At 39.9% G+C, this 26,904-nt stretch overlaps 1 protein-coding gene across 25 annotated transcripts in view; it reads left to right on the top strand.

Moving 5' to 3' along the window:
• The window catches only part of ZMIZ1 (zinc finger MIZ-type containing 1), a 458,362-nt gene that overhangs the window by 382,780 nt on the left and 48,678 nt on the right, over window positions 1-26,904 (top strand). For 18 of the 25 annotated variants that reach the window (XM_078391048.1, XM_078391052.1, XM_078391054.1 and 15 more), the window contains 2 exons: window positions 4,321-4,465; window positions 23,257-23,325. In XM_078391048.1, the coding sequence (XP_078247174.1) occupies window positions 4,321-4,465; window positions 23,257-23,325 (214 nt within the window). The remainder of the gene's footprint in view (window positions 1-4,320; window positions 4,466-23,256; window positions 23,326-26,904) is intronic. The other 7 variants (XM_078391059.1, XM_020802533.3, XM_020802532.3 and 4 more) reach the window with 1 other exon arrangement.

Raw genomic sequence — 26,904 nt, 5'->3', positions numbered from 1 at the left:
CCAGTACTGTTTTTTGTCACTTTAAAAATTCATTAGCTAAATCTGTATTTCAGTTCATTTGGTCATCACCCCACAAGCATGTGTAAGTGTTTATATAAGCCTGCATTGCAAATATTGTAGTCCATGTGTCTAAGGAAGTTGATGGTAACATCCGTGAAAAATCACACTAAAATGAATCTAGTGCCACAGTACTTTGTTTTGTTTTCATAGTGTTTTGATTTTGTTACATATGTAAATAATATATAATTCTCAGCAGTTTCATTACACTTTGGAGAGTAATAATGGGCCTCTGGTAATCAGAGCTGACAGTATTGAGTCAGCGTTGAGCTTTAGTGTAGCACATATCTTTCTAGCCTACTTCCTAATAAGGCTAAATAAAGATTTATGTACTTGGTTTATTGTTATCCAAGTACAGTCAATGTGTATGTATATTGCAACTTTTGCTTTTATTTTTATAGTTTCAAAGTTTTCCCTAACAAAGCCTGTTCATGCCTAGGCCAAGCTTTTGTCTGCAAAATCCCAACTGCTCCGAGGCTTCAATTCATGTGACATGTCTGCTTGTTACAAAAAAATCAGTCCAGAGATATATTTTTTTTAAAAAAAGAAAGAAATACTGCAACCACATTAAGTTAACATGAAGCCCTTGGCAAGCTTTAGATTAGAAGAGAGGTCTTTATTCAGTTAAGGGATGCCCAACATGTCTACCATAGGCAAGCTGCAATAAAGGATAGGCTACACTTCCCATTCCTTTATTACAGAGATGGATGGCCCTTTGGCTTCAAGAGCCACATAAGTTGCTGTGTTGCAGGTCACATGCATATATGCATGTGCACAAGGACATACTCAGACACATTTATAGAAGGAAAGAAACACCTTTTTCCAAGTTTATTACTTAAAAATGGCCAAACTATTTTAGAAGAAAGTGTGACTCCTTTGTTAGGGAAAAATCATAAAAACAAATGTTTAGAATACATACAAGGCAGAGATTACTATTCCACGTATCTCAATGATAATAGAAATATAACAAGTCATAACAACCTTAAAACATTATGACTTACGTCCTGCTGCTTAGCATGTTGTTGTTCAGTCATTTAGTCGTGTCCAATTCTTCATGACCCCATGGACCAGAGCATGACAGGCCCTCCTGTCTTCCACTGTCTACCAGAGTTGGGTCAGATTCATGTTCATAGCTTCGATGACACTGCCCAACCATCTTATCCTCTGTCATCCCCTTCTTCTCTTGCCTTCACACTTTCCCAACATCAGGGTCTTTCCCAGGGAGTCTTCTCTTCTCATGAGATAGCCAAAGTATTGGAGCCTCAGTTTCAGGATCTGTCCTTCCAGTGAGCACTCATGGTTGATTTCTTTCAAAATAGATAGGTTTGTTCTCCTTGCAGTCCAGGGGACCCTCAAGAGCCTCTTCCAGCACAATTCAAAAGCATCAATTCTTCGGTGATCAGCTTTCTTTATGGTCCAGCTCTCACTTCCATACATCACTACAGGCAAAACCATAGCTTTGACTATGCGGACCTTTGTCGGCAAGGCCATGTCTCTGCTTTTTAAGATGCTGTCTAGATTTCTCATTGCTTTCTTCCCAAGAAGCAGGCGTCTTCTTAATTTCGTGGCTGCTGTCACCATCTGTAGTGATCATGGAGCCCAGGAAAGTAAAATCTGTCACTGCCTCCATATCTTTCCCTTCTATTTGCCAGGAGGTAATGGGACCAGTGGCCTCGGGTTTTTGATGTTGATCTTCAGACCGTTTTTGCACTCTCCTCTTTCACCCTCATTACAAGGTTCCTTAATTCCTCCTCACTTTCTGCCATCAGAGTGGTATCATCTGCATATCGGAGGTTGTTGATACTTCTTCCGGCAGTCTTGATTCCGGCTTGGGATTCCTCCAGTGCTGCCTTTTGCATGATGTATTCTGCATATAAGTTAAATAAACAGGGAGACAATATACACTGTTGTACTCCTTTCCCAATTTTGAACCAATCAGTGTTTCCATATCCAGTTCTAACTATTGCTTCCTGTCCCATAGTGGCCCACAACCTGGTTTCAGGTTTTAAATTAAAATCTCAGGAAATAGGAACCACCGAACTAGCCACAGTTCCTGGTTTTCATGACACATACATGCACATACATCGGCTGTAACAGATATTAACAATAATCTTAGAACTGCAGAGCTGGAAGGGACCTTATGGATCATTGAGTCCAGCCCTTGTCAAGGAGGCATAGTGGGGAATTGAACTCCCAGCCTCTAGCTCCACAGCCGGATAGCTAAACCACTGAGCTATCCAGCAGTTCCTCACTGTTTGCAGAAGCAGGGGCAAAGTGTTCTGTGCAAAAATAACTAGGAAAAGGAATACAGTAGTCTTCACTAAGAGGGAGTAGTAGCTGCAGGGGGAATGCCAAAACATCTCCAGCAGAAAACAGACAATGCATCCTTACCTTATTATATGCTGGCCTCTGTACTGATTATTACATATGCTGATTATGCAGTCTTCAGCTATGTTATAAGAGAAGACGGTGGATTGAGTGTGAAAAAAATGGAGGGAAAGGTGATCCTTTCAGGTCCCCAGAACCTCTTTTTCATGTTTAACAAGTTTGCATAGTCCTAGAATACCTTCTGCTTCTCCTGCTGCTAAACAGTAAAATAAACAGGGTTCAGTCATGTCTGGAAACCATAGTTTATCAGAGGCCCTGACTCACTAATGTGCAGAATATTACATCCTCTGTCTCATGATTGTGAACATGACTTCTGATTTATGGTAAAAAGAGAGAGAGAGAGAGTTCCTTAGTCTCTTGTCTAGGCCTAGAGGCTAAACTTGGCTTAGGAAAACAGGTTACACTTGTCTCAACCACAGCACCAGCTTAGTTTCTCACCCTCCCATTCGCTACTGGAAGTATGAGTAGGATCGGGCCAACTTGGGAAATAAGTGTGGTAAATGGGGTTGGTATAAGATGTTTTAAAGAAAGGAACAAGTATAAGCAATTACAATCTTAGCCTTCCTCCTCTCCTCATAAACTTGATGTGCCTTTTAGCATGTTTGGTATAAACCTTCCTTATTACACTTTAATCCCATAGTATTCTGATGTATTGCCCTTGGCAACAGAAAACTAATCTTTGTCTCCATGGTGAAAGCGAGCATATGTTGGCCTACTGACACTGTGTATAATGCCCCCTTTTATTCTTTTCTGAGGAATACAAATTGCCATGTTTCTTCTCCCTATACCATTCTCTTCAAAATACTTTTCAGAATATTCTCTATTTATTCTCTTTTAAAAAAAATAGAAGAGCAGGCCCTGAACAATTTTTCACCTGAGGCCTGGCTAGCATCAGGCATTCTTATGTGATTTCTGCATTGCGTGTGTGCCTCATGATTCTTCTTTGTCACTACATTCAAGTCGAGTGTTTGATGCAGCTCACCACAAGCAGACCATGCTGAGTTGTAAAGAGGATTATATACATTGCATCTTCTTGCTGTGCGTCATTGTAGAATCGTAAAATCTAGTCTCCTTAATTTAAATTAAGACTCTAGGTGACATGGTGCTGAAGGAAAGCTGAGAAAGATATGGGTCTTGTTGAACTTCCGAACCCAGCAGGATGAACAAAGCAATAGCAGTTAGCCACACTGCATTTAACTATTTTGAATAGTTTTGGAGGGGGGGATTTCTATGACATGTCATATTTTTTCTGCAGCCTATGTTTGAGCTTATGGGTGGGTTTGAACATGTTTATGAGTGAGAAAGGCCAGATTACTCATAAATATGTTTTAGCTTGCTTATGGGTATAAATGTAGGATGCAGAGAAAATGTGAAATGTCATAGAAAACCTCCCCCTACATTATCATAGTTACTGTTCCCTGCCCCTAAGGGGCAATCTCACCACACTCTGTCAACATGCCTTCCTTCCTTTTTCACAACAGTACTATTACTTGCTGCAGTAACATTCAGTTCAAGCAGAGTCGCTTCTATATATTTAGATTTGTTTATGAACCTGTTTTAAGTAGTAACTCTTTTTACAGGAAGACATATTTGAGAAGTTGAAAAACATAGGTATCTGACTCATTTGTCACCTCTGACCACTGGCTTTGGCACTGCCAATGTTTGCATGGTATTCTGATCACAGAATTAAGGCTACTAGACCTTTGTGACCATGAGTTGTTGCATTTTTAATGGTAGTTGTTTAGCCTAACTAGTTCAGCTGCTTGGATGTTTGGCCTACATTTTGCACTTCGGTACCAATCTCATTCTGTCAATCTTTTTTTCTCTTTTTGGTCATATTATCTCCCAGTGATATTTATGCTGTTTTGTTTCCAGCACTGCTCTCATCGTGGTGTGAGGAACTGGGACGGCTCTTGCTGCTGCGCCACCAGAAGAGCCGGCAAAACGACCCCCCGGGGAAGCTACCAATGCAGCCACCCATGAACTCCATGAACTCCATGAAACCCTCCCTTTCACATAGGTGAGTCCCATATAGACGTTCCCCCCATCAACAGTGCATACCACATTAGTTCCTAGGAGAGATGGTATAATTGGAATGCCTGGTATTCAGGGTGAGTTTCCTTCATGAAGAGAGTTGTAGAAATCTTGGAACTTTTAGAAGCTTGTCTGTAGTTCTGCTGTGTTTGTGCCAGAGAATGGTGTGACTTAAAATACTTATGGGCATGTGTCCTGATTTAGCTTGAAAGCCAGTCTCTTGAATTCTGCATTCCTCATATGTGGTAAATTATTCCCTATATTTCAGGCCTATTTGAGTTTGAACACCATGTCATAAGATTTAGTCTTAAAACTTACGTGGGCAGTAGTAAGAAGCAGGCTACTACAAGCAACAGCTTGTACCTTGTCACTAGAGATGCTGGCAAAATTTCTCAAGCTACTCCCAATAAATATTTTTGCAAGCCTCTAAATTTGGGTTGAAATAGAATTGGGAGAATTGCTGGGCGGATCCCTGCAGGATTCCATAACCCCCCCCCCCCAAGCTATTGATTGATTGTTGGGTTGATGGTTTGACTGACTGATTGCACTTTTGACTGCTGCTAATGAGGTCTCTGGGTATAGAGTGTATAGAAATATAAAACATAATATAAGTACAATGATAATGCAGCAACAAATCAATAGAAAGAATCCTAATAAAGCTTCGTAGTTTGTTTATATAGGGGTGGGGAAAGGAGGGTCTGGGGGGGAAGCATTTATTTTTAAGCCCTCACAGTGGCTTAGAAAAAAAATGACCTGAGATATCTCTCCCCCCCCCCTTTCACAAAAGTAGATCTTCCCAGGTCATGTGAGTTAGCCTCAACCAAGCTTCAGATAGCTTGTCTATTTCAGCTTGCCATATTCTTTCCCCTTCTTTGTCACATTCTAGCAGCTGGATCACATTCCCTCCATATACCCAAATACAGAAGGTGACACAATCACACCCAGTGCACTTTGTCATGACAGTCGCAAGACCAAACTCAAGACACTTTCACTTTTATTGTGTGGTTTTGTTACCTGCTTCTCACAGAGCTTACTGTGATCAGCCTTTTCAATAGTATTCGAAAAGATGTGTGATATTTCCCATTGTTTTTGCTTCTGGTTTCTGTTATCTAGCCTTTTGTCTTGTTGGTTTTGTTCAGCCTTTAAGTGATTAGTTGTGGGGGCAAGAAGCAGGTAACGACATAAGCAACTGGGGAAATTTTTTATCACATGTTGTTATATTTTTGAGTGTTTGTCAGAAGTTACAAGAAATGCATTACTGACCTGAGTTAAAACATGGAGACCTTTATTTTGCCTTATAACATGCAGTGGTCTTATAAGAGAACGAACACATGGAGAGGCGACCAGAAGCAGATAACATAAACATACGTAATGCCCAAAATCCTGTTGCTTAGTGGTAAAAATCACAATAGAGTAGGCCCATTGAGTCAATGGAGATTTAGTGAGCAAACTCCTCTGGAGGTTTCACTGTTTCAAATGGGCCTACTCTGTCTGCAAGTTACTATGCTAAACTGCAGTTAGAGGAGATCCATTTGAATCAATGAAACTTCCAGAGAGGTTGACTCAGTGGGCCTACTCTATTTCAATTTACTCTGCTAAACCACAGGATTTGAGGATGGAGAAATAAGCTGGAAATGTTGAAGAGCCATGTGTAAGGGGCAGGAGCATAAAGAGCTAAGGGTCAAAAGAAAGCAGTTATCTCCTAGATGAATAAATCAAGTAAAATTATTTGTTAATCTTGGAATTAATCTAGATTGTTGATTTTGGTTATTGAAGTTAAACTATGCATCTTGGAATAGTCAAAATTGTAAATACAAATGTGTGAGGTGGTGCCTGGAAGGTGACAATAGGCTTGCGCTTGGTGTGTGCAGTCATCACAGCAGTCATTGGTAACAATCCAGTGTAGCAATGACATTGGAAGAAAGGGAAAAGTCTAGATTTTCAGCCAGGGACTACAGCATGGTTTTACTCCTCACTACACTAGCAATCACAATTTCTTTTGTTTGTCCCATGCATGGTATGAATAATAGGGTACTGGTGAGAGAAGAGATGATGGTACTGCATAGTTGGACTTAATAGGTATAAACATAACTATACACAGTTTATCTGTAGTAGATAATTGTAGTTTTCTGTCGAAATCTAGGTTTTAATAATTGTCCTTCATACATGGCAAGTTACATTTATAAGTGTGTTATATGCCATCAAGTAGGTTTTCTGACTTTACGGTATCCTGCTACAGTTTCTAAGGAATGTGAGGTGCTTAAGGAATAGTTTTACTATTGCTACCCCCCCCCCCCCCGTAAGTTTCCATGACTGAGTAAGGGTTTGAATCCAGGTCTTCTGAGTCCTAGTGTGACATTCTGTATGCTACCACACCATGTTTTTATACACAGGACAAACTAAGTACCGATTTAAACAGTAGCAGTTCTCTCCATAATCAATCAGATGTTTTCCTTCCTTGGTATATTAAAGGTGCTTGTTGCAGCTTATATAGCACATGTTAATGCTTTGTGGTGTCAATAACTGTGTCTGTGTACACACAGCTGCTCTTTACAGCACTCTCTGTTATCAGAAAACTTTTGCGCTTTCCTATCTTCTCTCATCCCCAATTTTGCCTTCAATATTAATTAAATGGCAATTTCCTTACTGCTAGTGCTTGTATTAGAATGGTTTCTTAGAGCAAGCAAAATTGATTAAAATAACAGATGAAGTTTTAAAAATACAAGTGATTTGATTCCAGAGGTTTGATAAAATTAAGCAGAATATCAAATTAACTACTAATTCAATTAGGCTGATGAAGCTTTATTATAAATTAACATTATTACCATTATTTGACATAATTGAAATTCTTAGTACCTGGATGTTCTTTACAGGTTTTATGAAAAGGGAAAGGGTTTGTTATTCCTTACGTCTTTTTTTCCTTCATTCTTCTCTTCCTACCTGCCTGCCTTCCAAGTGAAAATAAAAACTTTTTAAAAATAAGAAGCAGTGGATCGTACCCAGAATATAATATGGATTTCAGGGGAAATACAAACCACCCCCATGAATCTAAAATGCAACTATGCTTACACTAATCTTGTTATAACTTGTAAGCTAGATCAGCTATGCAATGCAAAGCAAAGCAAACGTGTGCTGCTTTTATACGGCCCCATAGTACTTAAAGCTCTTTCTGGATAGTTTGCAACCCAATTACGAAGGCTACACATTGCCTACCCACCCCCAGCAAGCTGGGTAGACAGTTCATCAGGACAGAAGGTTGAGTCAACCTCAAGCTGGCTACCTGAGTCCGGGATCAAACTCAGGTGATGAGCAGAGTCTTCACTGCAGTTTAACCACTGCACCAAAAGGCTCTTATACTGTGTATGTTTCCATCCTTTGTAAACATCTTAGTGCAGTTGTGTGCATGTCATGTTCAAGGTGCAGTTGCTAGTTGCCTGAATTTTAATTATCAGATGAAAACATACTTGAACCAGAGATAGTTGCTCGCTGACAAAAGACCTGTAGATGCATAGCCTGAACTGCCTTATCTAAAAGATTTCCTGTGCACAATTACTGTGGTGAAAGAACCACATAATTTAATAGGATGTATATCTGAATAAATAGCCCAGAGAGCCATACCAAGCCAAATAGATGTAGAATTAATGTTATAAGTTTGTTTCAGTTGTTTGCAGACCAGCTAGATCACACAGTTGCAACATTTTCCGGCAGCTTTAGTTGATACAGTCTCTGAAATCCTATCAAACTGTGGTTGGCCTCACTCACTGCTTTGCAACCCAGAAATACTTGCTTCTAGACAAGACATTGGCCAAAACCAATGATTCTATGTTTTGACATACAGTATATCTCCAGTTTTAAAATGCCTAGAGATATGATTTTTTTTAAAAAAATCAAAGTTTATAATCTGGGTCAGTTGATGGGCTAAAATTGGCACCATGTGTCGTGTCTAAAATCCAGATAAAACATGGCCGCCCAATAATATGGCAGTCCTAAAGAGTTTGTATTTTGTGTAATACCAGTTATTTTTTTCTGAATTGTATTGAATTGCCAAGCACTTGTAAGAGAAGCTTGCATGTTTTAAGGAAACAGCTTTAGTTGCTAGTGTTAAATGAGAGGCTATTTTAGTTATTACTTTCAAGGCTTCCTAAAAAAAGAAAAAATTAAGTAGCTTTGAGACAACAAACTCAGCTTGGTTCCTAAAATATGATGCTAACTGTACTAAAGCCAGTACAGAATTCAAGCTGTGTTTATAACCAAGACTGGGCATAGCAGTTCAAGAATGACAGTGATCATGTATCAGGGCTTCAGAGGAAAAAGAAATAAAGATGGAGCTGGATTACAAAATGAGTCGCTTCGTTCATTTGTTAGAAAAAAAGATGAACCATGTTAGTTTTCCAATATATCAAAAATATCAGAAAGCATAGAGACAAACAGGTGGGAATTAATAATAGGCTTAAATTACAAAATGAGTTAAAGTGCAATACTGGAGAAAATTCATAAAATCATACACACATAAGCTACTTGGATATATGTGTATAAAACGTATCTGGCCTCAGACGGCTGAAGATGTTTTATTTCTTGAGATACAGAACTGACATCTCCACCCATCCTCATATGCCCTGCCCTAGTCAGGGTTATTTCAGTTTAGGAAGCAGAAAATTTTTCATGCACATGTCTCAGTAAAAGACCCATTGTTGAAGCTGTCTTGGTGCTGGCTTGCTCCTGTTAAAAAAGGATATAGAAGTAAAAAAGTAAAGGGGGCCTTTCCTTGTAACAAAGATTGGTAGGATGTTATTAAAATGCCTCACACTTAATTTAGATTTAATTGAAGCAGATGATTAATCAGCTGAAATGATAATCAACAAACAGACTAGTTAGGGGCCTCTTCCCACACATTTTAGTAATTCCTTAGTAGAACTGATAAACTTACAAACACATACAAACAAAACACTGCTGTTTTCTTTAACAATACAGTTTCACTCTGTCCAGTTTGTGGGGAGTTTTGTACACATGTTACTATATAAATACTGGTCATTCCTGTTGTAGATTCAAGAATAGTGGCAAGATGCAGTCACCGGGACATTCCAGAAACGTAACTTGGTTCCAAAGTTACTGAGTGTGGAATACTTGCAACTGCAATGCAGGGTGTCTCTTCTGATGGCTTAGAGCAGTGATGGCGAACCTATGGCACATGTGCCACAGCTGGCACGCAGAGCCCTCTCTGTGGGCACATGAGCCATAAGTCGCCATTGAGAAATACCCATTATCCGATCCCAGATTTTGGCACTCCCCTCTACTGGTGCAGTGGTCCAGCGGAGGGGTGCAATGGCGGCCGTTACCGGTCTAACCTGATGGGGGATTGGAGGACTGGTAAGTATTTCTCTGTTAATACCGCCCTTAGGGGGGAAAACAAGCATTTAAACATTGCAGTGCAGGAGCAGTTGTTTTTTCTAAACTAAAAACTCAGTATTCAGTTTTAATTGCTGTGTTGGCACTTTGGAATAAATAAGTCAGTTTTGTGTTGCAGTTTGGGCACTCGGGCTCAAAAAGGTTCACCATCACTGGCTTAGAGCACTGGTTCTTAACCTTGGGTTGTTCAGGAGTTTTGGACTGCAACTCCCAGAAGCCTTCACCACCAACTGGGCTGGTTGGGGTTTCTGGGAGTTGCAGTTCAAAAACATTCGAGTAACAAAGGTTAAGAACCACTGGGAGACCTACATGAATTTGTGTTGTAAGGGCAGTAGGACACTTGTGTGACCTATTTGGGGGTTATTATTCATAGGTGTGTAGAAGTAGCCAAGAACATATGTCCTAGCCATTACCCATGGACTCAATTGTGATTACAAAACTCTGTGATCAGGAACGCCACTGCAGGAATTGTGATCATGTTTAGATAGCTGAGATTGAAGCTCTTTTGCAGATCTTTCCCAATAACACAGAGATTGGGAGATGACTTGGAGGGACATCCTTGACTTCTCTATCAACCTATGAATATTCACTTTTGATGCTGTTATATGCTGGCTGTACTAGAAACCAAGCTAGGTTAGGGTAGGCAGGTTTCCTGGATCTCTGGTTTGGAATTAACAACAAATGCACACAGTACTTAAGGTCACCATAGGAGGTTTATGGCAGACATATGATTCAAGATCAAGGACTGTACCAGATAAACTGGCTTCAGCATGAGGACACAACAATGGAATAGCCTGTTAGCCACACTGGGAGTGTCGAATTTATTTATTTAAAACATTTTTATCCCACCTTTCTCCTTAAAAAGGACCCGAGGCAGCTAACATCATTAATAGACAATATTTGAAAGATAAAAACAGTGCGAATACAAGTACGTATTTAGAAACAATTAAACAAATAATATGTTTAAATAAAAACAATACTAAAACACACTTAAAAGCAACAAGGTACAACAATCCATTCAAAATCGCCTCTCAGAAAGCCAGTCACTAAGGGAAAGCCTTCCTGAAGTGAAAGGTCTTCGCCTTCTTGTAGAAGCTACAGCAAAAGTTGGACCAGCTTGCATTCCTGTGGGAGGGAGTTCCAAAGTCTGGGAGCCACGATAGAGAAGGCCCTCTCCTGCGTCCCTACAAAATGCCCTTGTGAAGGTGGTGGGACCAAGAGAGAAGCCTCCTCTGATAATACCTGAGCAGCTTCATAATATGTCTGTGATACAATTTTATATTGATTTTTTCTCTTTTGACACAAAAATAGTTCCTCTACTTTTGCCGAAACTGCAACAGGTGTTTTTACTCTTACCAGTTTGATTATGTGCTGTGTGTTAATGTGACTCAACATGACCCTGTGAATGGTATTCAATAGCAGCAGTACATATACGGAATCAGTTCATATTCTTACTGACTGTGGAAATAGAATCCTAAAATTGCCTGCCTAAAGAATTAGTTAAGAATTCATTTTACAACTTACTAAAGCTCCACCCATGCTTTCAATTCATAATCAGGATGGCAAATGAACTGCTTTGATCCTGGTATACACTAGGGATGTTCCATTCCCAAAGTACATTTGGAGAGGTAGCATATGGAAGTGAATAGCATATTGCATTTAAACTCTGGGACCAAATCCATTTTCAGTGTAAGGTCAGTTACCGTATTTGCTACGTTAGGCCAGTCTCAGTCTTTGAGCCCAACCTACTTCACAAGTGAGGATTGAACTCTGCAAATGTAGCATCCTGAGCTTCTGTAAAGGGCAAAAAAATGAGTCTTATGGGTTTGTAAATAAATAGAAATAAATGTGTGTTAATACATAAATATGAAGAACATTATTTCCAATTTAAAAAATATATGCCTACCCAATAATCTGTAGTCTGTATCTGCACATACACATACATAAACAGTGATAATCAGTGCTATCAGAATTAATTGAAAGAATTGACCAAAATTAATTGAAAGAAAAATAACGTTTATTAATTAGTAGCAGAAACGCAGCACTATTAGTAGGTAATGGCTGAAAAAAAAACACTGCTTTTTTAAAAAGAATTATTTGTTATATTTTTTGAACATACATATTTCCTGTCTCTACGGTCTGAAGAAGTGCAAGTCCACCAAGCCGTTAAATTCATGCTTCTCCTTTTTATACCTCCTCTGATTCACTCTCCTTGTGGCTCCTCCGTCAGTTCCCTGGCTGTAGTTCCCCTGCAGAGCCTTTTCTTCTTTTCTCTTTTCTTACAAGCAGGAGGTGTGTGTTGGGGGGGGGCAGCAGAAGTGGAATCTGTTTCAGTGGCTCCTTTCCTGATTGTTGTAGCAATTGCTGACCTCCAGGCACTATGAATAAACAGGAAAGCCGGGAACAAAAGGATTCTTCTGGCTGCCATTATCTCACATTAACATAGCAGAGGCACTGCGGTGTGAACAATGCCATTCCCATTCACCGATAATCAGCGAGTTCCTGGGCGTTTGGATTACCAAGGCAACAGGCAATGATAGACTACTGGGTGGGTGTCTTGGTTTGTTCTTTTAATCATTATTATCCTTATCATTATTGAAGGATCAGTTGGATGCAGGATCCAGACTATATTGATGAGCACAAGTAAAATTAATGCCTTGCTACTAGAATTGGGGGTAAACTGAGAAATCTGTTTCAAAGCCAGGCACGTGGGTTAAAATAAATCATGGATGAAACCAGGACTGGCTTGTGCTGGGAAATGCAATAAAGATGAAATTGCATATATCAAGCTGCAAATTATTGTGAGGCATTTTTAGCATCTGTGAAGTACAGGTAGCAGGTAGAATGTTAATAAGACATGGATTTTGTGAGTACGACATAGGGCTGTGATTGTGTATTTATGTGCTTAGTGATCTCCCTGTGACAGTAGAATTGGGAAGGGGGTGTTAATGAGAATGAATGGCTCTATCCTTTGAGTTGAAAGGGTAATAATAAAACCCGTCTCTTTAGGGGTTCTAGGATATTTTCAGTAGCTGTTCTCCTTTCCAACATAGCTTTGTTATCATTTGCATGCTGCATATGTCGGTGCATTCATTGTTTTCTTGGGTACAAAAAGTATGTGATTAGTCTCAGCTGTACATTCTGCTTGCGATCCAAAGAAATAGCTGAAGAATATCCGAGGGTTTGGATCATGACTTCCGTCTTGAACAGCAGACCTCAGTGCTGTAGCAGAAATTGTTTTTGACAGTCTCTGTGGTTTCCAAACTGGTAGCATGAACCTCTGCTGTTAAGCATAAGCTATTTGGCACCCAGAATGAATTGTCCTGTTCTTTGGATCATGGCCATGTTGCTAACAGATTCAGAGTCAATCAGATTGTACTTCCAAGGAAAATGTTGGTCTGATTCCATAATCTAAATAGCACCAGGTTATGAAAGCTGTTTGCATGACGGATAGCATCTTACTCCATAAATGCCCATATTGACTATATTTGGGTGTCATAAAGAATTGCTGTGTAGCAAAATTTGAATAAGACCAGCCTACTCTCCAACCCTGGCCAATCAAGCCCATGCACTCACATTTTGCATTGAGCTAAGAAGAGACATTCAGAGACTTCTCTGCAGCTGCTTATTAACCACAGCTTGCTGTGTCATCCGAGCCTGATAAACTGTGGCTAATATTAATTATTGTTATTTTCAAAGAGGCCAACCTCAAAACATGGCTTACAAAGGTGGCTTATTTAAACTAATCATAGTTAAGATTAACCAGAATTCCAGGTTTCTATGACCTACCAATCTGTGATTCATAGAATATTAAAGCTTCTGAACTTTTCTTTCTGGTTGTGGAGTGTGAGGAAGAGGAATACACAAACCAGACAGGAAGCTAGGTGTTCATGCTTCATGTGATGTTCAGATACATCCCTTGAACTGAGAAGACTAGATGTGGAATGTGGAGATTGCAACTGTCTTGCACCATATACCAAACACTGAGACACTCCATACAATAAAACATCGCACAATTTCTCACCCCTACAGCACAGTCAGCAGCATTATTAGCAAAAAGCAAATGAACAAAAAAGTCTACCCCTTATTTTGGGCAAAAAGAATCTAACCCTTGTATTTTGCACAACTGTTTATTGCAAAAAAGTATGTTTTTTTTCAAAAAAGGGAGAAATAGTGCAAAAACAAAACACTAAAAACCTTGAAATCTTACTCAGCACATAGAAAGCTTTTGAATTTGTTATTTTTTATGCATAGAAATCAAACGGTTGTACATACGTACCTATAATTTAGTAGTGCAGTCCACAAAGTCACTCCCACCAGACTTCCTATCTTTTTTTAAAAATCAGTTTTGAAAACTTTTTTTAAAAGCATGGAACTCTGGCTTGGAATAAAGTGTTGGCATCTAGTACAGTGTTTATTTTCTAGAAATTCTGAGTGCCTTACACTGACCCTCAGTGGCACTTAGCAGAAAATGAAAGTGGTAGGTGCAGGCAATAAAACTTTGTTTGGAAATGTTTTCAGCCACCCAGGAAAAAGCAAACAAATATACAAGATTGGGAGGAAGAAAGGAGAGTTCTAGAGGCTAGAGGGAGTGATGTTGCCTATGCTGTATACAGTATATGTTTCTTTGAGCATTACTAGTTTGCATGCTTCAAAATGAATATTTTATGCTTTATAGGGGTAAATAAAGGTTTTTGTTAGGAGTCAGATCCCTGCTTTGCCACTAACTCAGCTTCTGAGTGATGTTATTTGCATTAGAGCCCAATTAATGTTGGAACAGAAAAGAGAGTAGTTTTGAAGCATCTTCTTTGTACCATGGGCAAATTACTTTTATTTTGCCTCACTAGTTCCCCTTAGGTGTTTTATAAGTAGCTGATCCCACTAGGGTAGTCATTTTGTCCATGAGATCGTCTCCATGAAAGCCATTGTATAGCAACACACACAACACTCACACAAAATTTCAAATGTAACACTGACCACAAAGGCATGCCAATTTAGTACAAAAATAAAGCCTTTATGTCAAATAATCTGCTTGAAGGCCTTGCATGATTACACCAGATTTGAAGTCCCTAAAGTACATAACGAGGACGTGGTGGCGCTGCGGGCTAAACCGCAGAAGCCTGTGCTGCAGGGTCAGAAGACCAAGCAGTCGCAAGATCGAATCCATGCGACGGCGTGAGCTCTCGTTGCTTTGTCCCAGCTCCTGCCAACCTAGCGGTTCGAAAGCATGCAAATGCAAGTAGATTAATAGGGACCACCTCGGTGGGAAGGTAACAGCGTTCCGTGTCTAAGTCGCACTGGCCATGTGACCACGGAAAGATTGTCTTCGGACAAAACGCTGGCTCTATGGCTTGGAAACGGGGATGAGCACCGCCCCCTAGAGTCGAACTCGACTGGACAAAAATTGTCAAGGGGAACCTTTACCTTTACCTTAAAGTACATAAAGCTTCAGACAAAACATACATAGTGGACAACAGATGAAATATTGCCGACCTACAGTCAAACGTGTTCAGCCATGAGGTATTCTTTTACTAATTAATGTTTTTATCCTATTTTCCTCTATAGTTATGTGTATCATTCTGCCCTCCCCAACCCTGTACAGCAAGTTACTATAGACAGAGACGTAGCAACAGGTCTAAGAATATTAATTAGTTTCATGGTTGAATGGAAATTTCAACACCTATCTTCCTGCTCTGAGTCTGATAGAGAAATTTCAAATGTCCTCTGTGGCATACTGGTTCTGTGTAGTCTTTTACAGTTCATTTTCTTACAGCTTAATCTCCCATCACAGTGTTGAATAAAAGAGATCAGAATTATAAAAGGCAAAAAGAAAACAAACAAAAAACTTTTGAAAATATAAAGTGTTATAAAACTAAGGTTAAACGGCGTAAAACTATATGTTTGCAAAAGGCTTCTCTTAGGAAGATCAGCATCTTAAGTCCATCCTGTTTGGCAGTTGAGCCCCAGCGTATGGCCCTTTGCCAGCACATTCACTCCTTTTGACTCACAGTTGACCCTATTCAGGTTACTAAACTCTTGCTTTTGAAAGGGAGGATCTTTTAACTCCATCACTCAGAGATGGCGCTGTCATGAAACAAGGTGAAGCAGCTGCCTTTACTGGCAGACTTCGAGCCTAATTCACAGGAGCAGAATTGGAGACAAGAAAAACCTGAAAGCACAGTCCAACAGGCAAGGAATCCTGAGCATTTCCCCTTTGTTTCAGTGAGTTTTGCACAAGAACTTCATAGTGAGTTCCATTTCATGTGAAACTGTGCCTTGGGCATCAAAATACCTTGGGCTGGCGCTGTGACTGTCCAAATCCACCTCTGTAAGGCAAGAACAGCTCCCTGCAGAAAGGAGCATAGAGGACACATACATTAAGACAGTGGTGCAAATGAGCCCATCCATGTATTGCAATGGAAGATAATTCCTTCTGGCAAACCTGGTCACTACCATCCTTGCCTAGAGAAAAATTCATTTTCACCTACATTCCCATCCCAGTATAGCAATAATTCAGACTTTGAGAACAAGTCATTTGTTACTATTAATATTGTGGTTGTTAGATAATTATATATCTCACTTTTGTGGGTGATGATTCCCATGCATTATAACTGAATGTCTGGCATACGAAGATAAACAAAGGCCAAGAAATCATAAAGCACATAAAATGGAAAAGGCTGGATTAGTTTGATTATGTAATGAGAAACAAAAGGTATAGATTGTTACAGCTGATCATTCAGTGTAAAATAAACAGGAAGAGAAGTCCAGGAAGGAGAAGAACGTACAGTATTGGCTGAAAATCCTGGGAATCCAGTTTCAGTGCTGCACAATATCAAACATCATTGTACTGAGCCGCCATATCCAAAATCAAAATAGCTATGATGACCTACAACCTCCAGGAGGGAGAAAAGGAGGAAACAAATCATATTTAGCATACATACAATGTATTTAAAATGAGTCGCTGATGAGCCTGCTCCCTGAGAAATGTTTTTCTTGTGGATCTCTCACCTTGCAAAGGCAGGCAGTACACCAGAGGCTCTCCAAGTAACCTTGACTTTCTTAAAGTTGCATTTCTCAGATATGTACGGTGTTAAGATACTTACCGTATTTTTCGCTCCATAAGATGCACCTTTCCATAAGACGCACCAATTTTTTTAGGAGAAGAAAACAGGAAAATATAATCTGTTTTCTTCGCTCCATAAGACACACAGACTTTCCACCCCCCTGTTTTGTGGGAAAAAAGTGCGTCTTATGGTGCGAAAAATACGGTAAGTCATTCCGAAAGGATTCCTCTGAAAGTGTGAGCAAGATTCCTGCTCTCTTTGAGTCGCTGGCCCAAAGAAGCTTTCCTCCTGAGACTGTCTGTTTTCATTTGGAAGCAGTGATAGGAAGAGGGCAGGATTAGAAGTCTCTCCACTTTTTCAAATTAAGCTTTTCTTGAGTGCTTTGATAGGGCTTCCGTGTCCCATCCAGAACTTTTGTGTTCTTAAAACAGGCATAGTTAAGAGACACATTATCCTTAACTCGGATACAAATGGAAGTGTATATTCTGTGACATTTTCAACAAAAGGTTTAGGTGTGTATAGTTGAGATGAATTTATTTATTTATTTATTTATTTGATGAGATGAAGTCAACTGAAGTTCATATCCCACAAATTTTAGAAATCTAATAAAAGTACGTACCTAGTTGAACATGTAAAGGGAGAAGCTCTTTAGAAGAGCATGCTTCCCCAGATGCACTGTGAGTTACGGAAACATTTGAATTCTGCAACATGTAAATCTTGAATTGGAGTATTATTTCATCCATGTAGCGTGGATGGGCAGTTGTGCAGGTGATTCTGCCTATGTAGCTGTTTGCCCATGGCACTATTTTGCCTCCTCTGGTCAAGAAAATAAAAGCTGCATCCTTGGACAGCAAGCAAGAGAGGAAAGCTGCTTGCATGTTTGCCTTTATTTACGCAGTTTTCTTCAATTGGATTTGGTGCCATGGCATTTTAAAACTTGCAAATAAGGGGGTAGACATCAGGGGATAATTGATTTATTGAAGCCTGGTGTGTTCATGCTCTTGTCTCTGTACCATGACTTTTCTTCACTGCTGCTCTTAGTAGGATTGGGAAGTATCTTGCACTTGAAAAGTATTCTAAATGTTAAATAAATAAAACAATACATACCCAGACAAAATCTGTCACTTCCTTTCCTTCAGATTTTTAACAGCTCAAAGGTATGTGGGATGTCATTACCAAAATGGGAGGATATTTTTGTTGATAATTTGCTTGTGACAAACTGTAGAAATGCAACAGAAGGTTGTGAGTGAAAACTTGTAAAGCAGAATCATTGAGGAATATATATGAACATAATAATTGGCCATTTTTCTAAAACTTAATAGCTGTGGTACAGTACCTTCATACTCAGCTGCTGCTTCATCCCCAGTCTCCAACATCCTTCGGCATTTCTTCCTCCCAACAGTTCCTACCACTATAATTTATTCCTTTCCTTTTACCCAGTACATCTCCAAGCCTCTGTGTAGTTCTGCTTTATCTTTGCTTCATGCCCCCATCATCATACTATATGCCATCACCTCCACCCAAACCTTGTTGTCAGTCCTCCTTTGGGCTGAATAGATGTGATTTTGATAGGGATACAGTCTGTGTACCACCATCAAATTCTAACCAATGGATAACTTTATGAGAGTAAGCTAGAACATGGTATGGTACTGTCCATTGTGAGACCTTTACCTGTGTACATTTTACATGTATGTTACGTATAAGTAACCTGAGCTGCCTGGAAAAACGTGAGACTACAAGTAAGCAGGCAGATAACCTACCAAGAAGCCTTTTGCGCAGCAGTTCATTAGGCCAGGCCCTGTGATATGTACTAAGTCTTCCAGATTAGGTTTTCTTTTGTGTTCATTTATATTTCTTTAGAGTTTAAATTGATTTTAAAGACTAAGGAATTTATTGTGGCATAAGCTGTGGGAAGTTTAGAGTACTGTGGTGAAAGATTACACTTTAGTAAGTTGCTATAATATAATGTTCTTATTGTTATGCGTTGTTGAGTTGCTTCCAATTTATGGCAACTATGATTAGTAACCTCCAAAAAGTCTTGTCATTAACAGTTTTGCTCGCATCTTGTAATCTCAAGCCTATTCATCCTCAAGTCAATCCATCCAACATTTGATCTTCCACTTTTCCTAGCATTATTGTGGAAAACACAATAATGCCAGGAAGATGAAGCAGCAGGATCTAGCACCCACTTGTCTGACTTTTTTGGCTTTCTGTGGTGTTCATAAAGCTCTTCAACACTATGCTTTGAATGACTTGACTTTTTTTTCCTGTCAGCATTCTTCGCCATGCGGTTTTCAGATCCATACTTGTAATTAGGAGTGTAATAAAATGGATGGTCTTAGTCTTCAGTCACATATTTAAATACTTCAGGATCGTTTCTAGTTCCTTCATAGCCACCCTCAGTTTTCCTCTGATTTTTTGGCTACATTCTTCATCTGGATTGATAACTGAAGTACAGGAAATCTTGAACAAATTTGTTTCTTCATTGTCAACATTAAAGTTGTGTAATTCTTCTGCAGTCATGATTTTTGCTTTTCTGGTGCCTTCTTTCACCTTCATCAATAGTTGGTTATTTCAACTTTTGGCCAGTACAGTGGTACCTCGCTAGACGATGACCCTGTTGAATGACGAATCTGCATTATGATGACTTTTTGCAATCGGTATAGCGATTCGCAAAACAGTCATTCCTATGGACGATTTCCACTTGACGACGATTTGGTCCATGCTTCGCAAACCGTTTGTTCACAAGACGATGATTTTTTTCCAACGATCGTCGGCTTAGCTGCCCTGTGTTTTCTGGACCCATGCTTCGCAGGGCAGCCATTTTAACAGCTGATTGGCGCTCACAAAATGGCTTCCCTATGGGCGATCTTCGCTGGATGACTAGGTATTTTCCCCATTGGAATGCATTAAATGGGTTTCAATGCATTCCAATGGGGAAACTGTTTTCGCCTGATGACGATTTCGCTTAACAGCGATTTCAGTGGAACAAATTATCGTTGTCATGCGGGGCACCACTGTAATATGGTTTCATCTTTATATCTTAAATTAATATTTTTTCCATGAATTTTCACACTATCATTTGAGTGTAATCCAGCTTTCCGTATATATTTTGCATATAGAGTGAACAGATAGGAAGACAAAAATACACCCTTGTCTGACACCTTTGGTTTTCGGAAATCTTTCTGTTCTTCCATATACTGCCCTAACAGTAGTCTCTTGTCTACAACATAAGTTATTTTTGCTAAAATAAGTCACATTTAAAGTAGGCCCATTTGAATCAGTGAAATTGATGGAGTTGACCCACCAAATCCCTGTTGATTCAATGAGTACAGTACAGTTTACTGAACTAAGCAACAGCATTTCGGCCAATGAGTTTATTGGGACTGATAGTTTCTTGAGAGGTATCCTCTACAGCAAAGGTCCCCAACCCCCGGTCCGTGGCCTGGTGCCAGACTGTGGCCTGAGCCGGACTGGGCCACGAAGACAGACCTCCCCTCTGCACGCACTCACCCCTGCACAGCTGATTTGCACATGTGCGCGCACTCCAGCCTGTGCAAGTGCTGTGCCACCTTTTGCACATGCATGCGAGAGTGCCCACACAAGCGCTGCTGTTTGTGCATGCGCTGGCACTCAGTCGCACATGCGCACAAGTGCAGGGGGTGCCCCGCCTTCCCTAGCTGGTCTGCGGGGTGAAAAAGTTTGGGGACCCCTGCTCTACAGGGCCTAATGAACAGAGAGATACTGTCCCCTAATGCTTTGCAGCTGCCATGGAATGATGAAAGCTCAGTCTATATCCTTCTCCATACTTAATGGACATCATTGCAGAGAGACCCTTGGCAAGGAACAGGTGAGAATCCTGAAACTCTTCTGAGACTGTGAAGCTACCAAAATTCTAGCCGGAAGATTTCCTGCTGAATTCTGATAGTTGTAGTGAAAAGAAACCCAAAACCCCATGCTTATGATTTGGATTACTTTAGACTTATCTAGTCTAAATGATTTAAGACTCAAATCTTCTTTAGAACAAAATCATTTTAAACAATGATTTGCCCTTAAAATCCATCTTTACTCCATCCTGTTGGAGGTGGCTCACAACTTTCATTAGCTTACAAGGAGAGAAATGACTGGCAAATTCTTTGACCACCTGTGACAATCTCTTGGATCCAACAGCCACATATAGCTGGGCCAGTGCCATCCTAGTGATTCTTTGGTTCTTCCCATTGCCTATGTCTTCCTTTTCTAGTTTTGTCTTAGCCCCTAATCTCCATGCTTATTTTAGGGGGCTGACAATCATTCAGAAGCTTTTTGCTGCGAAAGGATCTAGTTTCTGTCATTGGCACCCCCATGTACAGCATATCAAGTAACAGGGCTGGGAAAAACTTTTGACTGAAGCCCCCAGAAAGCTTAGTGTTAATTAAATTGATATACTCATGCACCAAACTAAGTGTCTAAGATATTAACTACTTCTTATTTTGTTCCAGAGAGCAGCTTAGGCCCAGCCTTCCTGGGCACAAAGAACAGAAATGATAGCAGTAATCAACACACTAGGCTTTTAAAAGTGCTCTGCACTCAAGCATTAGTCTGACTTGAGCCAACAACCTTTGGCACCAGCCATGAGCTTAATCTTCAAAGAGTTGCAATTAACTCTTGCTCTTTTCAATTATTTTAATACCTACATTACTTCCTTCTGTGTTGGGGCTGATAACTAGTTAGTGTACAGCATTGTGACAATATTCTGAGATTAATAGTGTTCTTAAAAGATGCAGAGATCTTTCAGAATTTCAGCTCTCCCAACATCAGTTCACATATATTACACAGGTTTCAACATCAAATCCAATAATTCTTTCAGAAGTTTCCACTTGTGTCTTAAGGCAGGCCTAAATACTGCGAATAAGATGGAGATGCCCCACCACCACCATTCCTGATCTGACCTCTTTCCATTTCCTCTATAAGATGTAGAAATAGCTGCCTTGGGTTGTGGTGTCACTATTTCATGTGTCGTCCCATCCTTATCCACACTGTTATATGCTACTGCTCTGGTCCAGACAAATCTAAGACTATAAGGATTCCAGAAGGAAAACTGGGACAGTCCATGGTTCTAAGCCATTAGGGCCTAAAGAGGTAGTCAGGCAAGAAGATCCCAATGCAGAGGTCATTGAGTCTAGTCAAACAGAAGAGAACTATTCCTTACCCATGAACGTAGTCCACCTGAAGGTTTTGCATGGAAGTGATTTCTGGCTTGAAGACCAGGACGTATTGGTGTGAAACAGCAGCTCTTATTTGCATGTTTTGCCTACCTAAAAGCTGTTGTGCTGGTTTGAATGGATAAGATCTACATCTGTTCTGTCTACTGCTAGAATTCAGCCCACAAGCCAGAAAGAGTTCTCCACTTCTGTAGTAAAGCCAAGGGGTAGGTAGCAAGCTACACAGACACTGTTCTAGCAACTTCCCATGACTAAGTTTCTCAAGCTCTGCCCAAGACTCAGGTATAGAACATTATAGACAATCAAATATAAGTCCTGATTTTGAGGAAGGCATTGCTCATAAGAAGTCCTTTATTCATGAAGAGTCTTCTTTATAAGTGGGCATTCCTCCACATGGTCACCAGCCTATCCTGGGTTCTTACGTGGCGGCTCTCTGAAAATGAGGAATAGCCTTTATTTTTTTCACCTCCAGAAGGGAATCCCCTACTTCTTCTCAGTATGCATTCCATTCCACAGCCCTTTCCCCCAAGGACCCAGGACCTTTTGGAGTGATCTGCAGGCCAGCCTGCTCCTGTGTGTGGTGCTGTCCTGGAAGTTCTAGATCACCCTCAAGGATTGCTCCAGTGGATTTATGACATCTTCTGGATGTGATGATGTCATGATAATGGAAGAGAAATCCTGTGTCTTACAGTGGATAGCTCAATGTAAAAACGATGTTTGCAGTGCCATCTTCAGGTCCCCCATATTACAGTAATGTAGGTCTATTATTAGGCCGTATCAGGATTCAAGCATAACTTTTCATGTGTTGGTTGTTATATAACAAATACTAGCAATGTAATTAGATTTGTGATTAGAATTTAATATTAAATGGTTCTGCAATTTTGCCGTTTGATAGCAAGAATGAACTGTAAGTCAAGTGAAGTGGGGCTACAACGAGAAAGGCAAATATTTGTATGCGTATGAATGTGTATGTGTCCATTGCCCGAAGGAGATATAAAAGTGAAAATTAGCCTCAGGATTTAGATGATACAATTGTGAGGATGTGCATTGTTAGGGCTTTCATTTTTTTATTCTGGACCTACACTTTCCCTTCTGATTCATAGGTGCATATGTGACGGCTGCCATCTTGACAGACCCCAGAGATTGAAACGGGGACCTCCAGAGCTGAAAGCGTGAGTCTCTACAGCTTGCGCTATAGAGCCAGGCTCTGAAATAGGCTGTAAAAGACTCCCTTGTCCCTTGTGGATCAGCCACAAGGAGGGATACTTCATATAGATCAGTAGGTTAAAAAATAGCTAGTACTTCCCAGGTTTTGTGGCACATGAGAACTATTCAGCAGTGTTCTGTGGTGTAGTGAATTAAACACCTCATTTTTATTCCTCTGATAAGTCCCTGCTTAATGTTTCAGTGTTGACAGAGCTTGCCCAAGACATTTTGCTGCCTGAGACGGAGCAGCAAATCCTATCCCATCCCACCCCACCTCCTCATGTGCATAATGTCCAAGGCCACCAAGTTGTTCCGGCACCTGTGGTAGAAAATGCCACAAGCATCTCTCCCATGGAGTTTAGATAAATATATAACAAGTAAGAATTGGCTACCCTTTAATGATACCCAAAGCCTGAGGTAGCCACTGCAGGAAGCTGCATCTTGTATGAATGGAAAGGCAAAGTAGAAACATGCCAAGGATAATAGAAAATAACTGCAAGATTTTCACCCGTATCTGAGTAACAATACCTTGTCAGATGTGGAAGGATAGTAATTAATAATTGAGACATATAGCCTTCCCTAGCATTAAACCTTGGCATTTCTCATGTTAACTGTACAATGAAATGGGTCACTGTTATTTATACTCTACAGATGCAGCTTTGATGCTGAGAACTGGAGAGACATTCTGTATGTACCCAGTGACTCAAGGGCTAACTATAGATTTCTAGCTTCAGGTCCCTGGCTACTGGGTTTTTAAGTAGGTTTTGAAAGTGTGTATATTCACAATGTGTCTTGTTAGTGAGAGACCACAGCAAACTACTCTTAGAAATATTATTATTACCTTGTAGGTGAAAACAAGATTAGGATATAAAGGAAGGAAGCCATTTTAAATGTGGATGTTTTGAAGAGGGACTGCAGACTCTGGAAAAGCACCACTTTTATGTTTATATCTGTGACACCAGAATGTACTATAAAGACATTAGGAAAACCCAGCTTATAGAGCCACTAAGAGGCTTAGTCTGGAATTACATACTATGCTACAAATTTGGATTTCCAAAAGTTTCTCTGCTACTAGTGCTAAGATGTGATATGTAGGAGAGGAAAGAAGGTGGGAGTTTTTCCTCTGCCATATTCTCTTTTCCTCGTCACAGATACCCTCCTTGGACTAGTTTTCCCACAGGCAACATTCTATACATGTGGTAAAAACATGGGCCTGAACCCCAACTGGAGAGAGTCATGGGGTGGGGAAAAACATTTTTAGTCTAGGAAAATGTTAAGCACTCTTCCCATTTTTGGACCTTCTCCCTTGCAAATTATTCTGTCAGGAGACGAAGAACAGCTAGAGCTTAGAAATGTCAGTTGGCATTACATCTGATTCCAGCCCAAGAAGGAAGGTTAGGTCCTAGCTGGGTCCTAGTAAATGTTATATTCTTGATCTTGTAGTGTGTTTAATTTTTTTACATTTTGCTGTGCTGTCAGTGGAGGGATTTTGCTCCAGTGTTTCCACATCATCAGACTGTGCTGTAAAACTGGCATCCTGATTTGAGCACATATACTCTCTACCAAGTCTCAACATTCACAATGGCACATTTTTCTGTCTTGTCTGCTGAGGATCACAGCCCCAGAATATAGTCTTCCCTGGACATAGTTCCATCTGGGAATGAGAGGCCAGCCATGAACAAATATAACATTTTCAAACCTAAGGAGAAGCAGTAACTTCATTACAGCTAAACCTAATTATATGTATCAGGATGTATCAAAATGCTTGTCTTCAGTGTTTTAAGATAATCTTGAACCCCAGCCCATAAAATGGAGGCTACTTTTAAATTTTTCCCTTTCTCTCTCTTTCTTTTCTCTTTCTTTCCCCACCCCAAAACAACAACCAGCATAGCAGTAGTGCCTTTTGGTGCATACCTCTTCACATTATTGGGAGGATACAAACACCCCAGTTAGAAGTCAGTGCTTGAGGGTTTATTGGGTTAGTAAGTGATCCACAGAAAGACCATCCTCCTGAGGAGAGCTTTGTTACACACATATTCTGTTGTAGTTCAATGTCTGTTCAGACTGATTTAAGATGAATCTTCTGTAGAAAGACTCTAACATGTTCTTTAAATTGTGTTTCTGTTGCCGTTGCATCCCCTCCCTTCCAGTCATGAAAAACTTCCATTTTAAAGGGATGCCTTCAAAATGAAAATTCTTGATGATGTCTGTTTATTTTTGCCATTTATATTGTTGCGTGTGTCCTTGTTCATCATTCATTTTCAACTGATAAGGTCTTATTAGTCAATTTTATTATTGCAAACTTTTATTACAATTGGGTCTCCCTTTGATGAACAACAAAAACTTCACTGGAGATTTTTAATTACCAGGCATACTCTCATTCCCAGGTATCAGAATAACCTCTTCATTGAGCAGAGATGGTTCCATCATGTGTTTGTCCACTATGTGATTGCACCCTAAAATATATTCTAGCATTAGAAACACTAGCAATAAAAGTTAACAAATCTTGAAATCATATTTCAAGGAAAAAATATTCACTTTGCTCCAACACATTTCTGGTTTTTCAAATTTGCCCTTAACATTGTATCCATCTATACAATAAATGTCATTTGATGCATAAATGTTGTCACACTAAAAATGTTACCTTAACATTCCTATATTAGTGGCTTAGACATGTTTTTAACTGTAAAATATGTGATATGCATGTTTAACAGCTAATTCAGAATAAATATGCTTGAAAGAAAATGAACAGTCTGTAGGTGATTGGTACTGAGGGGGAAAAGTACTAACGAATGTAGTACTTCTGGTGCAAACCTATACAGGGTATAGTGCATGATAGTTGTGTGCATGATCTGTTCACACTTCAAGTCCACCTGTACATGGAGAGTTCCAATACAACTTAGCACAGCTCTGTCCCTTAACCTCAACTTGGCAGGGGATACTTTGACAGCATGATGGAATCTCAGAGAGATACCCTATATATAATGTCCTGCCCTCTTCTGTGGCTGATGCGAGAAAGCAAGCAGAGATCTCTCAACCTACCTGCATACTGACTGTGTGCATATCTGTCATATTTTTAGGTGGGTTTAGGGTAGGACAGGGATTTCCTGAGTCATGTTGGAAAACATCCATAGGTGTAGACTGTGCTTGTGATGGGAGTTAATCGTGACTACTAATTGCAGATTTTATTTCCCACATATGTGGGATATAAATAGTGCGAGCAGATGATCCTGGTTCATAATGTGTAATTTTAATACATTGGGGTTTTTTATTGTTATTATAATAAAGGAAGCATTTCTGTAACACTTTTTGAGCTTTCAGGGTGCCTAACATTTTACAAAGTGCTTAAGGTGTGTATGCCTACAACAGGCCCCATAAGGTGTCAGTGTTGTTATCCTCAAGCTGTAGATTGTAGGAGGTGGGGGAGGGTGCCTGAAGATAAGAAAGAGAGAAAGTCCTTCGCGGAAGGCCACAAGTAAATATATACTGCGGAGGAAAAACTTAACCAGGATGTCCTGGTTTGTATAGCTGCCTTTACATGACAG

The sequence above is a fragment of the Pogona vitticeps genome, chromosome 3 (genome assembly GCF_051106095.1).
Source record: "Pogona vitticeps strain Pit_001003342236 chromosome 3, PviZW2.1, whole genome shotgun sequence".
In the NCBI taxonomy this organism is placed as follows: domain Eukaryota; kingdom Metazoa; phylum Chordata; class Lepidosauria; order Squamata; family Agamidae; genus Pogona; species Pogona vitticeps.
The sequence above is the reverse complement of the archived record's forward strand: the minus strand, read 5'-3'. Positions and strand labels throughout refer to the sequence as shown.